Raw genomic sequence first — 15506 nt, 5'->3', positions numbered from 1 at the left:
CTTTGGGGGTGGATGTCACTGGTGGAGTCTTTCTATCTCTGTGTATGTGCCCATGCAACGCCCCAGCATCTGTCAGAGTAGGCAGCATAACCCTCTTGTAGATTGTTCAGGAGCAAAAATGTGCCAGGGCTGTAAATGAGATTCTGGGGGATGGATATTTGAAGCAGCCAGTAATTGATGCTAATTCAATTATACTCCATATGAATTTCATGGGCCTTCCCATGTATTTGTGATTTTGTCAGCATAGTGGTGTCATAGCTACTGAGAGCAATTAGTAGCAATATTCAAATGATATGCTGTTGGAAGGGGGAGAAATTTTATTTTCTCTGCATTAATTCTAGTACAGAGAATCTGCCCAGCTGTGTGATGTTACTGTGCTTCCATTCCTCAGTGAAAATGTTGGAGTTGTACTTTGTTGTGTTTTTAAAGGGTTTACTGCCCTTCTGCTTTCATGTAATTGATGTTATTTTTGCTATATTCTGTGAATCTGAAAAGTAAAATACATGTCCATATAGTATAAGGAAATAAACTGAAAACCTGATAACTGATGAAGATGAGATGCAGCTGTCCCATCCAGGATTAAGGGATGAGGATTTCATGCCCTCAGTGTGATGTTGGTGATTCACTGCTGGAGTCTGTCTTTGCATGTAAATAGACACTAGAGGAAGGAAGATTTAACTGGGCAAGAAAGTTGTTTGTAGTCTATTTTTAACTAAGCAAATACATGGAGTTATGATAGCAAAGGGAATATATCAAGGATATCTTAAGGGAAATATGCACATTAGGATGCTGGTCTTCCAGACAGCCCAGTGGATAATCTCTGTACCAAATTGTTCTTTGCATCTCTGTGGGCCACAGGAATCAACCTTCCCTGAAAGCAGATGTGACCCTACCCAGAGATCTGGCTGAAACTCTGGCTCCTTCCACACAAATTGGAATGTGATAGTGGGATTTTAATCCAGGAGGCTTCCTGGATATTCCTATGCATGCATCTTAATCAAGAGGTGATAAGCCAGATTTGGAGTCAACCAATATTTATTTGAGTTTTAACTGTGTAATTTATGGCAGTCATGGACTTTTTCTGGGAAAGGAACTGAGCAGGTAGAACCTTGGTATTTTTTACAGAAGCATTGAAGTTTTATGATGGAATTGCTGAGAGTACAGCCTGTTAAACATATCAGTCACTCATTTTTGTAGGTTTTTAACCTACAAATAATATTGATATAATATAGTAATATAGATATTAGTAATAATATTAATACTATAGCTATTAAGAAACACTGGGTAAACAGCAAAAAGAGAGGTGCATTACCCTGAAATCCATGATAACAACAGCTGAAAATTGAATACAAGGAGGCAAATTTAAGGGGAAAAATTCCTTTTCTCTAATGAGTCAAAGGTTTGACGAAGATCATTTGTTGCAAGGATCAAGTCCTAGGGACTCTTTATATGAAGGCCGTACATGGTTATGAGGACAACAGCAAATCTTGCCTTCTCCAGTATTTCCCAGCATGATGAAGCTGCTCTAGTCAGATGGTGGGACAACAAAACTCACCCAAAACCCCAAACAAAAAACCTCAACAAACAAACATGAATTCCCTATGTCATAAGCACTATCTTGTGATTTTCAACTGAAATCTCAGCTATTAATGATGCCTACTCTTTTCTCCTTTGACAGGAAATACGGTACCAGCAGTGTTTGCCATTCCAGCAAACCGACCTGGCTTCACAGGCTACTTTATCCCAACTCCTCCCACTGCCTACAGGAACCAAGCCTGGATGCCCTATGCTGGGGAGAATGAGTTGCCAGGGCAGTGGGCAGACTCTGTAAGCATTCCTGCTTTTCTAACCACACATGTTTTCTGTGTTTTGCACAGGAGGGATTTTCAGCAATTCTTCACTGATCAACAAAGAAGCAGAAAAGGATAATTTTTCCTTGAATGGGAATAATCTCTAGCAGTGAAAAGCCATAAGAGATGGCTTAGACACAGATACTTCAGCTGTTCCTAGCATGAACTGTGAGCAAGATCTTTAGAGGGTGGAATCATTCACTAGGTTAGGCCCTGGCACCTGTTTAAAGTTGGTGGGTTAGATGTCATTTTTCTTTCTTGAGAAAGGTTAAATTTTTAGATAGACACATGTCAGGAGAAGGCGATGCTGCCTCTCAAGGCAGTCCTGAGCTGTTTGTAAGTTGGGGAAGCATCTTACCCTCCTGGAGGCTTCTCTCAAGACAGCCTGGCTCCCAAGTCTTACCTCCCAGCAGTGCTGCAGCCCTGCTGTGCAGTGTTTCAAATCCTCCCGAAGGCTGCAGGGACAGATCATAAATTAAATAATTAATTGCACAATCCCATACTGGAACAGATGTATTTTTTAGCCCAAAGTAAACCTACATTTCAAAAATTGAAGTTGAAACATCCTAAAATGAATTGCAGTAGTTTATCATGTTTGAAACAATTTCTCAAATGTAGGGCTTTTTTTTTTTACACAAGGAAAAAAAGATGAATTCTTCTGCTTGAGCTCACATCTGGTATCTATGCAGAACCACTCTGTCTAAAAAACCTGGTAGACAGATTCCATTTCCTTGTGCAAATCATCAACAGAACATTTTAATGAATTGCAGTTGAAATCTAAGTTGGCTTTGAGCAGCTAAGCAGGATACAACACAGTCACATAAATGTTCCTGGGGGCAGCTTTTTTGTTGTTCACTCTTTATTACTGCTCCCGATGCCTGTTAGGAAGACAATTCAGTATGACTTTGAGATGCAAGTCTGAATTTGAAGACTGAACTGTCAGGAAAAAAAAAAAAGAAGCTGTTCATTTGTAAGCTGAGCACACCTGCTGATGTGCCCCTGACACCTGGAGGCTTGTGATGCTCTGGTATCAATTTCCTTCTCAGAGCTGCCTTTTAAAGCATGAAAAAGATTTATTTTCATTTGTTATTTTAGTGTTTGTTTTTTGTTTATTTATTTGTTTTATGTGTGTTTTTGACCCTTGTATCTTAGCAATGATTTTAAACTTTTTCTCTAAGAAGGAAAAAAGCCATGAAACAAAATAAGGAGGTTTTACTTGTCTCCCATGCATTCTCCCTTTTGTATCCCTACTCTTGATTGCAGTCCTGTGGAAAAAGAGTTAGGTATCACTTGTCAAATGTGGAGACTGAAACAAACGGGTCAAAACTGCAAACCAAGTCTCCAGTCCCCAGCTCCTTCCTCTGGAAAGTGAAGAGTATAACCCTGTTGTGGGTTTCCTTGTCTTCAGGGAAAGAGGAATGGAGAGGGATGTAAAAAAATGTCTGAAAAATAACCATGGCAATATAGAATACAAAGGAAAAAAATGTTCCTTTTCACTTACCCATGGCAGAGCTTTAACAACTCCTTGCTACTCAGATTTTCAACCCTCCAGTGGCTATGCAGAAGAGGTTAAAATGTAGAAGGTACTGCAGTTTCTACAATGAATTTGCAAATCTGTCAAGAAATTGTCTTTATTTGAAAATCATTACTAGAGGAGCTAGTAATAGCATTACAATATAGCACAGTCAGAAAGCCTGAATAAAAGTGAATAGCATAAAGATCTGAAGTAATACTCAAGGCTTGAATTTCTGGACATGTCCTGGTTTTTGAGCCTCTAGACTCTAGCTTGATCACACTTCCAAGATTTTCTTAAAATTATTGAGAACAGAGGCTTAATATCTATAAGATTCTTCATTTTTCACACATTTCTGCTAGCCTAGACTGTAAACAAGGGAGTAGAGGAAACAAGAGATTTGACAACAAGGAACTATTTTATAAGCACAATTACTGTAGTGTATTATTCTTTGAGACAAATGGTAAGTATTGAAACACTAAGTTTTGTGGGCTAAGGCAACTGTATCCACAAAGCACTTATTTTCTGAACTGCTGGATGCTGGTTAGTGAAAACAGTAAATTGGTGGCCTCTAGTGGCGTGATCACATGTTGTTCTAGTAAAATCACCTTTTGAAGACCCTGTTGTAAACTGAACAGAGGTGCCTGCACCTAAAGATCACTTTCATATCAGACCTGCATCCTACATTTTTCTCATCACACTGTAGTGAACATGTTTGACATTCTCTTCAGCATTTGATGGATGCCCAAGGCTGTGTAGAGGATGTGTAAATCCTAGCGGTCAAGTTTCAGACATAAAGCCTTCTTCAAAATTAAGGCCCGTAGATTCCCATTTTATAGACTTTTGGAAATCATAAATACTGTTTTTTATTTGATGCATTAAAATCTTCTGACTGCCAAAAAGACTGGTATCGTGGTTCATGGACTTGTGAAAGAAATTTAATCTCTCACCATGACTAAAGGGCCTACATTATTGTTTTAGTTTTAGCTAACATGGGGTGTTACAAAAATTATGTAATTCTGTTAGACATGGCCAGAAATTCTGACACTTCTGAGCAGTCAAACATCCCTTTGAGTCTTCAGTTTCCAAGTTGGTGCACCTGAGCTTATCCCTGGTGTCTGGATCTAGTGAGTTTCTGTCAGCAGCAGTGAGGCCAGACACTTGGCTGGCTTGGATTAGACAGAAATCAGAAAACTGCTTTTCTGGTACAGGCTTTTGGTGTACTAAAATCATGCTGTTTGTTTAAAACCAAAGTGTTTGCTAAGCAGCAAGCACACTTCCACAAACATCTTTTCCCTTGGACTTTTGGAAGTGATGATAAATGAGGACAAGCAGATGTGCTTTGTGCTGCCACAGCTGGGACGTGCATAGATGGCACATGCCAGGACAGGCATTTGTAGGCAGAAACTTGTGGCATTCACATTCTCTGAACAGAGAGAGACATAATTCTCTCTCCCAGGATTTTTCCTGGAGAAGCACAGAGAGGAGAAGAAGAGAAAACAATTCTTATCTCTAGTCACTGCTCCTGTTGTTTTTGCACATGTGGAATGTGTTACGGAGATTGTTTACTGAGTGTGAGTTCTCAATTGGATTCTGGTGGTGGTTGTTTATATTAATTGGCCTGTTAGGCCCAAGCTGTGTCCTGACTGTCTGGAGACAGTCACGGGTTTTTCTTTAGCATCTCTTTAGTACAGTATCTCTTTAATATAGTATAATGTAATATAATATAGTTTTAATGAAGTAATTGTTCAGCCTTCTGAATCGTGGAGTCAGATGCCAATCATTCCCAGATGCTGGGGTCGCCCTGCGTTTGATAGAAGCCGGGAATTCTGAGGTTTGCATCCTCTCCATTTGGTGCTCTCTGTCACATCTGGCCATGCCCCGGGGAGGTTTGCGGTCCCTGGTGGGCGGCGCCGCCGATCGATCGTTCCTCGTAATCCTGTGCATTTCCAATTCCCCGCAGGTGCCCCTTCCTGGCTACATCGAGGCTTACCCGCGGCCCCGCTACCAGCACAACTCGCCCTCCCGGCTGCCCCGGCAGTACAGCCAGCAGGGCAGCCTGCACCCCAGCCTGGAGCAGGCTCCGCTGGCCTCCGCCGCCGCCTCCCAGCAGAGCCTGGCCGACAACGACCCCTCCGACGCGCCACTCACCAACATCTCCACCGCTGCCCTCGTCAAGGCAATAAGAGAAGAAGTGGCCAAGCTGGCCAAGAAGCAAACAGACATGTTTGAGTTCCAGGTCTAATATATATCTTCTGTGCACGGTGTTTGTGTCTTGCGACCCGGGGTAGCCAGGAAAGCAAGTCCTTTAGTTTTTGGCTGCAAACTTTCTGTGATTTGTGCCAAAGCGATGGCATTTTAATCTGTCTGAAAAGTCAGCACTATGGAATGACTGAAAGCAGAGCAACAGAGCTCTGAAGATAGGAAATTCCGCTTTCCAGCTAAGGAAAAGCTGCCAGGAAACTGTTTCACACTGATGAGATCAACCATATGCAATTGTTTGTCACTTTGCTCTTGTATTATGACCCATCATCACTAAAGATGCTGCTGAACATGTCTGTGCCACAAGAAGTTTCATTTACAGGCCCAGAGGCAGAGCTGCTGAAAATAACTTCTGCATGCCAAAACTTTGATTCGAGAAGAAAACTGCAGAACAGGGTTTGCTGAAGGCCACAGCTGGTGTGGCAGTGGCCATGTCAATTGTTTGCTGTGGGACATTGTATGAGGGGTGCTGATTTCAGCAATGCAGAGTCATTTCAGCCTTTTCATCCCAGAGACTGTATTCAAAGCAAAAGAATGCAACATGATTAAGTAATACAAATAAAAGTCCTGTAAATAGCTCCGAGTCTCTTCATCCTATTAACAGTGCAAAGAAGTGAAAGAAGAGAGGACTGTGAAGAAGGTGAATGACATTTCCATCATTGGTGGCTACCTTGTCCCTCAGTGCCACTGATGAGTTATGGAGGAGATTTTTTTTTTTCAGCGTGAGAGAATACAATGCATGAAGAGCCAGCAAAGGATATTGGTGCTAAAAGCTTCCCAGAGAAATGAAAAAAGGTTATTCCTGTTTGCTCCATAATCGGGCTTTTCACTCTGAATGCATGTGAAGCTGGTAAACCTGAGACCTTTAAATCCTTCCAACCTGGAAAAATGAATACACCTGCTTGGACAAGGAAACCTCTGTTCAACACAGTGCTTTTTTTCCTCTTTCTTTAACAATGCTATCTACTAAAGTGATGCCAGAAAGTGCTCCCTGAAGCTGCAGTTGATTTTGATTGCGCTGGCACTGTGAAGTGCTGAATGTAGAGGACCTAATTACTATATTAACATGTAAATAAGTTAACAGCTACATGGATTAACAAAAATATGAATGTTCTGTGAAAAAGAGAGCATTGCCAGAAATGATGTTGACTTTATATTGTGCAAGAGAAAGGTCACTGATTGTTACACTGCGTTGTGGTAGGAATCCAATCCCAAAAGAAAATCAAACCACTTGGGATGGGACAGTAGTTAATATTTTGCAGTTGTGCAAACTAGTTGGAGATCATGAACAGTTGTTTTCAGTTCCTTCAGCAATTAGCTTCAGGAACTGAAGTTGTTGCAAAATTTGTTGTGTTGGGCGTGTTTGATGTCAACTGGAGTTAAAGGTAATGTCCTTCATTTCAGTGGGTTATTTAGTTATCCTCAGTTGCTATTATGTCTGATCATTTCATTTCCCTGAGTTTCTTTGGTCTTAACTGATGTGAGGAAGGGAACTTGGTTTAGCTTTTTGGCCATCAGTAAATTGTGAGAAGGAGAGAGAAGACTAGAAGAGGGGATAGAAGAAGAAATTGATGAAGCACAAACTTTTAAAGCAGAGCTATTTTCCCCCCTAATAATTATATTATAAACCCTGAGACTGTGATGCATAATTATCCTAGAATATACAGACACCCTCTGCTCCAATACCTTGAATATTGCAGAAGCATTTGGAATGCTAGCTAATCTTTCAATAAATGTGACATTTCATTTTTATTATTTAAAATCAGATATAAATAAAATGTATTTTTGTAATTTCTATGTATATATGTGCTGTATATTTATATAAGTGATTAGTCTGCTATAGTCATAAAATTTCCATAAACTAAGTGGAAAAAGACAAAAAAAGAAAGAAAGAATAAACCCCTGATAATTTTACTGATCAATATAAATGTGCTATGTCTGGAGTTCACAAATATACAATTGGGTGACTTGGATACTAAACAACCAAAGAAACTCAATTTTTCATGTAAGTACAAGTCTAGTAAAGGCTGACTGCTGTCTCAGTTACCTGTCAGCCAGGTAATATTGATATTATCAGGGTAATACAACACAGACTAATTGGGTTAAATTAATAGCTGGCTAAGAGCACCACACTTTAGAATAACAACTAAAAAATACTGGGCCAAACTCAGTGTGCCACAGAAAGACAGGTTCTGGTTGGCTTCAGTGGGAGTTTCACTCACTGAGAGCAGGGCCGAGTTTCTCTATTGGGCTTTGTCTATAAAAGCAAATTTCACTAGACCCCTCAAACAGAATTCTGTTTATTTTTCAGTCATTTGGATCACTGTAAGGTAGGTGAAGACATAATGGAAGAGCAGCTGATTTTATTTAGCCTAAGCTGGTTCACAGCTGGCTTGAGCTAACCTGGGAAGTGAAACTTCCACCAGGTCGTGCCAGCCACATTCTGCATCAGCTTTATTATCTCAGTTTTTGAATGATTATTCTATGTAGCCCAGTGAAATTTTGTAAGTAAATGGTCCCTTCTGAGCAATGGGGGTGAAATGTGCTGTGTAATAAATTTCTCTAGCTTAGAGTCCAGTTTTGCAGAGTTCTCCTGAGGTTGAAATTATGCAAGCAGCCATGATCCCATGGATGGGCATGCTGAAGCCATAGAGGTGGGAAGGGTAATGTACCAATGTATTCCCAAAAAAGTCACAGGAAGCAGGGCATTCCAGTTTTAAACAGCATCTTTTGGACACTTAACTCCGTTTTTAAGTCTGTTCCCACTCTTAAATTGTGGTAATTTAATAGCTCTAGTGAAAATGTCTGAGGGTAAAGTCTCACATGTCTTACACAATGAATCTTGTGTTTTGCCATACTGGAAACTAAAAATTTTGGAAAAATACAGAGATGTCCAGGGTTTGGATGTCTGTAGAAAATGGAAAAACCCCTAACAAAAGCATTTAAATAGCCTTCTAGAAAGAAAAAACAGTTCAGTATAGTTAAACAAAGTACTCTTCATACTTCTGATGAAGACCAGTTAGAGATTCAAAATTAATTTTGTTTGGTATTATTATGGATGATGTGCAGTCTACTGAATATTTCCTGAACCATCACTCTGAAACCATTGTGGTGCACTTTATTCAGAAAACCATCTTACATTCTTCATTCATGATGCCTTTTTATCCTGTTTGTAATATGTTTCTGTAATTTTTTTTAAAGTATCAAGTAAGATTATATCAAGACAGTTAGGACATTGCTGGGAAAGGAAAATCATGCTGTAATATTTATACTGTCTGAGCACAAAGCAATGATAAAGTGAAAATATAGTGTACAAATAATTTGTAATATAATAAACATTTTGTATGGCTACAAGTACAATATAGTTTTTCAATACTGATTTCAAAGAAGAAAGTATTTGTGTTTAAAGTTATAACCTTGTCCAGATATATCCATACCATTTTTACCAAGAAAAAAGTAGTAATTTAGCTTTTTCTACTCAATGCCCCAGTTTTCTTTAAAGATATGTGAAATGTTTAGGTGAAAGTACTGTTTACTGTGTACATGAAATGTTGATGTTCTGACCACTGTCTGTCTTCAGATTTGTAGATCATCAGTAGGAACAGTTGCAAATGAAACAACAAAAAGTCCTTCTTGGTATGTGTGTCCTGACCACTTTCACTTGGAAAAACACTTGTGACATTTATTAGCATCAGTAGAACAGTAACTTTAAAAGGATAAAAGGGAACTTGTTGGCAGTCATTTCTTGACTTGTTGGCAGTCATTTCTTGACACATTATCTGTGTTGGAGAGAAGCTCTAGCACTCAGTCTGGAAATATGAGTAATATTTGTATGTCATAATACTATGAGTAGAACTTGATAGAACTGCATGCAAACCCTATATATAGAAATGAGGATATTATCTTCAACAGTGATCATTTCTTTTTCAGACTCTCTTTGAAAGATGAGGCACGTAAGAAGTGTAAGACAAAAATGAGAGGCAGCTAGAAAATGCAACATTGGGTTGAGTGGCAGAATTACTGTGTTTAAGGGCTGATATGTACCAAGCTGACCACAGTTTCCATTACATTTCAAGATGTCTGACTGTTAAAGAATTAATCACATTTTAATGTATGGGTTTGTTAGCTCTGCATTGCCAGTATAAGAGCTGACTGCCAGCTTCTAGAAGTCTGAGGGAGCTTGGAAGCAGCAAGTTTTCTGAGCTCACTGCATTTTTCTGCCCCTGTTCATCCTGTGCACATCCCATCAGCTCCAAACTCTGTGTCCAACTGATTATTGTCCTGCTCTTGCATTTCTTATACATTAACAAATCCCAGGGGCTTCCCAGCCCTCACTGACATGAAATGGCAGAGGGAGAGGGACCTTGCATGTCACTCATACCTACTAGAAAATGCAGCTTTCCCTTCATGGGTTAATTTTTAGCTCCAGGAATGAGCAACAGATTTCATTTTTGTTTACCAAAATAATTCAAAGTTGGTTTTTTTTTTTCTTTTCTCATTTTTAAAGGAGAAGAATACTCTTTGAGAATGCTTTTTTTGAACTTTTGCCTTTCTCTTAGAAATAAATAATGCAAAACTCAACTTGTGGAAGTGAGATTTATATATAGGTCAGTAAAGAAATTGCATACAGACTTGCTCTTTAAAAATCTTCCAGGATGGCCAAGTCATGAAGGCAAAGCTGGTCAATACTGCAGAATCCCTCCTGCATTACACAATGTGGTTTAGGTAGGTCCTCAAAATAGTTTAAATGCCCCCAATTCATATAATATTTCATGCTTTTAAAATCACCTTAAGGCAATATTCTTATGAATATTGTATCATATTCATATGTATTTATATTTGTGTGTGTCAAAAAAATTTTTTTCAGAACTGGTTCTATTTGTCCATCAATTTGTCCCCGTCCATTTCAGGTTCCTGAAGCGGTACAGAGGCAGTAATGAAGAGATAAATCTCACAGTTGTTCTGTTATGAAGCTCATGAAAGATGAGAAATGAGCCTTAAATAGTTAGGTGGTCAAATGTACAGTAGATGTCTTGAAGATAATTACAAGTATCATGAAGAGGTGTTTCAGGAATTTGATTTTTTTTTTTTTAAATTTGTTAAAAACAATGATTGTTTTAAGAAGTCTGACTTCATGAATTTCCCACACTCAATTCATACCCAAGGAGTAAGTTGTTACTATATTGCATCCTGTAAATAATTTTGTAACTTTAGAAACACACATTTACCCACGGGGCAGTAATAGGTGCAAAGGACTGTAAATCACAAAGAAAGGCCATTCCACTGAGTACAATATTTAGACAGCAGGTGAATTTCTCTTCCAGAGTATTCCCTCTTCACTGGAGCCCAGAGCATTTCTGTGCTGTGTAAACCACTCCAAACAACATAACAAACTGTGGCATCACTTAAGATTGGCAAGGAGATCTGGATGTAAGTAAAATTGAAGTTTATTCTTTATCCCTGTCTTTATCTCATACTGTCCATGCTGCAATGAGGAAAAAACCTGGATACTTTATTTTACACCGAACAAATTTTAGTATTTCCTTCTATGACAAAGAGACTGGGAAGGCTTTTCCATTTCATCTTGCTGTTGGCTTCTGCAAGATGTATTCAGCATCATACCTGATAGAAAAAAAAATGAGAATGAAGCCAAGAATTTTGGAAAATATGATAGAACCCATCTTGCTGACGCTTAAATTTTGATGCAGGATTTAGCAAACCAACAGAAACAGCTCAGGCTTAACAAGAGGATCAGTTCTGGGCGCTTCTTTGGGTCTCATCAGGAAACATCTTTATCCAGCACAGATATTCCTATGCTTTTTGACTTTTTATTTTAATTTAATGTCTTCTCTGCCATCGCTGTGCATTCTGAATTTGAGTTCTACGTCGTGCACACAGAAGTGTGCTCTTTACCTCGCTGATACCTGGTGTGGCAGCAGCAGCAACCAACACAGGACAGAATATTTGTGTGCTTGTGCTTTGAGTGTTCTCCTGTTAGTGCTGAGGCAAACCACAGCTGTAGGTAACATTTTCTGCTGCAATTACTGGCACAACACCTGCTCCCTTCAAGGAGAACAGGGCTGAGGCAGTAACCCCCCAAAAAATTTGCCATCACAAGTGTCTTAAAACTGTGCCAGGAGAGGAAGGCTGCTGTCTGGTCATGGGTGGCTGGGAATTGGGAGATGGAAGGTTGGTTTGCTTTTCTTCAAGGTTTTGGATTGGTCCAAAATGTGACTGTGCCTCAGTGTCCCGTCTTTAGGGCAGGGTGAAGGGGCTGCCTCTCCTCACTGCTTTGCTGAAACTCAAACCCTGGACTGCAGTGGATACTTTAGTAAGAAGCACCATTTATTACTTCATGGAGCTTTGGGAATTGTTCAGGACTATAAAGTACCTATTCCTATGGTAGCATTTCAATAAATGTGAATTTACAAGGGAAAAAAACACCTCTTGAAAATGTTTCAGTATGTTCTAGGAAGCCTTTCCAATAACAACCTCTACACTTTTTTACAGAGATTTACAGAATTTACATCAATAAACTGTCTCACTTCCCAGGCAACAGATCTCACTCTCCAAGGAAATGAACTCTTCTTACGTGTTTGGATTATGGAAAGGACTAGCTCTGCATGATTACAAATATCCATGTTATCTTTGGTGTTCACAGCTTGATTCACCTGAATTGTAATGGCTGTGTCTGTGAAACTTCCTCAAAATTTATGAGTGTAAGTGGGAAAATTAATTTTCTGAAGGTGCAAAACTGAGAGCAAATCTAAAGCTGAGTCTAGGGATTAAATTGAGAGAATAAGAAAATAAATAATTAAAATTTTATACTATGCAATCAGAAGGAAAATCTCCAAGACTTGCTACTTAAAACTACGTGCTGATGGTAGAATTTTACATATGACTGAAAAGGGGGGATTTAAAATGTTCTGGGTCATTACCAAATTCCTATGTTTTTACTCTGAGCCATAGGGTGATTCTAGAATAAAGCTTACGAGTACATAGAATAGTTCCTTTCATATTAGTGGCTATAGCTTAGCTGAAGTTGTACACGTGTTTTCCTTGGCAACTTTGCACATGAAATAAAATATGTCTTAAAATCTGTGTTGCTCCTTATTGGTTGTTCCTGCCGTGTCCTCCTCTTTAGATCCAGTTTTTGTGGTTTTACATATCATTTACTCAGGCCTGAGTTTCGTGCTGTCAGTCTGAAGTAAAAGGAAGAGGAAAATGCAGCTTTTGACAGGGCTGCTTTTGTATAATTTGTGATGAAAGAAATTTGGAATAAAAAGTTCCTTTACTACTACTTTGTAGTTTCAGAGGGAAAAAGAGGCAGAAAAGGATCTTCCAAAAATAGAGGACAAATGAACTCCCTCATGTAAGTATCACTACTAAGGTTCTAGAGAGATGGCCTAGTTAAGATATAATTTTTTAAATTTATATGTGTATTTACATATTTTATATACATGCTGTGACTGTGAGTACTTAAACTGCCTCAAGGGGTTGTTCCGGTTTTCCTCAAGATACACCAAAATCCTATTTCACAAATGTTGGCAAGTCTTCACAAACGAGGACAAGTTTCCCAGAGTTAGGTGCTGCTCAATTTCCCTACTTCCTGTTGAGATATTAACTCTGAATTTTCAGGGCAGGTGACTCTAAAATGCAGCAGACACTGCTGAAAACAGAAAAACCATTTCATGATGGCTTACTGCTTTTGGATTTCCTTTCTAATCTGTCCCTGAACTAATTAAGGCAGCTTGACTTGAAGATTAATTTAAATTCTAATTATCTATTGTAATAAGGCTGAATATCTATTTGGAGAATTTTAATGTGGCAAACTCAAACACAGCAGTGTGAAATTTAATGTGCCCAACTGCTCGGCATAAAATAATTTCAAGCTGAAATGCATTCTGGTTTTTGAATAGCTTTTTATCTCATTTTTCCCACCATAAAGCAGCCAAGGCTGAGAAATGAGACCTGAGGCTGTCCCTGGGTGTCCCTGCAGGTGCAGGCTCAGGCTGGCTGGGAAGGGGTGGCACTCTGCTTTTTGAGAGGCTTGCCTCATTTAGGATTGGAAATGCAAGTAGGAGCAACCTACTAATATTTCGAGATCTTTGCCTATGAATCGAATCTGCAGCCTAAAATTTCTGTCTTGAATGCCATAGGGATAGATTTGTTGAGTCACAAGACAGCGACATGAAAGAGATCTGAATTGTGCCTGCATCTGAATGTCAGGTTTAGCCTCCCCTGAGCAATCTAAGAGAGCAGAAACAATTAAAAAAAGAATGACACATTCTTCATGAATGAAAGAAAATGCAGTAAGAATGCTATTCTCTTCTCTCTAATACATGGCTTAATTTTTACAAAAGAAATGATAAACAGACCAGCTTTGAGATGAAATCATAAGCCCTCAGATGAGAGCAAATTACTGGATTTAAGAAGATCAGGTGGAAACAGAGCAGAGAAGTAAAGGTAAGTAAAATGTTTAGGGGCAAATGAAAATCAGCCTATGTGCCATTATGTACCAACAGCCTTTTTTTTTTTCCAGAGGACAGGTTTTGACCAAAGGAGGAGTGCTGTGGGTGACACTGGCCAAGGGTGACCATTCTGCCAAGTGCCAGGATCCAGATGGTTTTTTCAGGAGATGTGTGATCCCAGGCAGCTCTAACTGAGATTACACATTAACTGATGTTATTCCTTGTGTTATCACCCAATAATTAAACTCCAAGTGTTGTTTAAACATAAAGGCCACATGAAAAACAGAACAGATGGAAAATATTTCAACTGTGTGCCACGAAAAGCAGCTCAAAGCCAAGAAAACAAAGGAATAAGGAAAAAAGTGAATAATGGCTGTTGAGAGCTGGATGTAGAGTGAAAGGTTTGGTAAAAGCTGAGAAGTAATAGTTAGGAAGCAGCAATTTGATGTAACGAAACCCTCTGTAGGCCCTTGCAATAACCTTGGAAAATTTAGGGTGGTTTAGGAATGAAACTGATCTGGAGATTGGGAAAATGAAGATAGTTCCTCTATTATCTAACTTGATTTTAAAGCTCTCACTTCTCCACAAAGCCTCTGAAGGCCTCTGTGTATTGGCCCTTTTTATCCAATCCAAAATTATTTTCTGGTATTTAGTTTGGGTATTAACAAAGTTCTCATTTTCATAGTAACCAATTATTTCAGCTTAACTGTTCACATTTTCACAGCAATTAACTATTTCTGCTTAAGCCTCAAAACCCTTTGAGAGACTTTTCATCCTCTTTCTGCAGAGGGAAACACTGCAGCCCAGATTTCCAAAGTGTTCTGGTGTTCATTTGTAATCACATTAAAATGTGATTACTGTAGTTTGATGATTGAAAAATGGGAGTTATAAACTAGATTTTTAAAAAAAATATAAACTCTGTGTACAGTAGATCAAAATCTGGCTGGAAAAATTGAGGCAGTATAAGGATGAATGCTGCAATAAACAGTAAGGGGAAATAAAATTTTGATATTGCATTTTGTTAAAACATTTCACAGCTGAGTAATTTGAACACAGTTTAAAAAAAACAGAGGTTAAAAATATTCCTCTTAAAAATAAAGCTTTTTGCCAAAATATTGCAGCTTCAGGGTCGGTAACTTTATTATTTCATGCTGCCACCTACTGCTTTGGAAATGGAATAGGAAAAATAATCGGTATTTTTTATCAGTCTGATGAGCCTATTTGCTACTTTGTGGTGTTCTTAACGCGTGGCATTATTTTTGAATGCTGAATGCTATTCAGATCTTCCCAACCCTGCCTCTGTCCATTTTCATTTGTGAAAGGACATGCCTTCCAAACATAAGCATGTTTTCACTTCAAAAACTGCCACGGGCCTTAGCCTAAGCACTGTTATTCCTAAAATGTTAGTTA

General features: G+C 38.8%; 1 protein-coding gene across 1 annotated transcript in view; it reads left to right on the top strand.

Moving 5' to 3' along the window:
• Positions 1 to 5608, top strand: part of KIAA1549L (KIAA1549 like) — a 106044-nt gene extending 100436 nt beyond the window's left edge. The window contains exons 21-22 of the mRNA XM_041423250.1: positions 1679 to 1827; positions 5327 to 5608. Coding sequence (XP_041279184.1) covers positions 1679 to 1827; positions 5327 to 5608 — 431 coding nt within the window. The remainder of the gene's footprint in view (positions 1 to 1678; positions 1828 to 5326) is intronic.
• Positions 5609 to 15506: the final 9898 nt, after the last annotated feature.

This window comes from Onychostruthus taczanowskii, unplaced genomic scaffold (assembly GCF_017590055.1).
Source record: "Onychostruthus taczanowskii isolate IOZ18803 unplaced genomic scaffold, ASM1759005v1 scaffold76, whole genome shotgun sequence".
Classification (NCBI taxonomy): domain Eukaryota; kingdom Metazoa; phylum Chordata; class Aves; order Passeriformes; family Passeridae; genus Onychostruthus; species Onychostruthus taczanowskii.
Note: the sequence above shows the minus strand (reverse complement) of the source record. Positions and strands in the feature narration are given on the sequence as shown.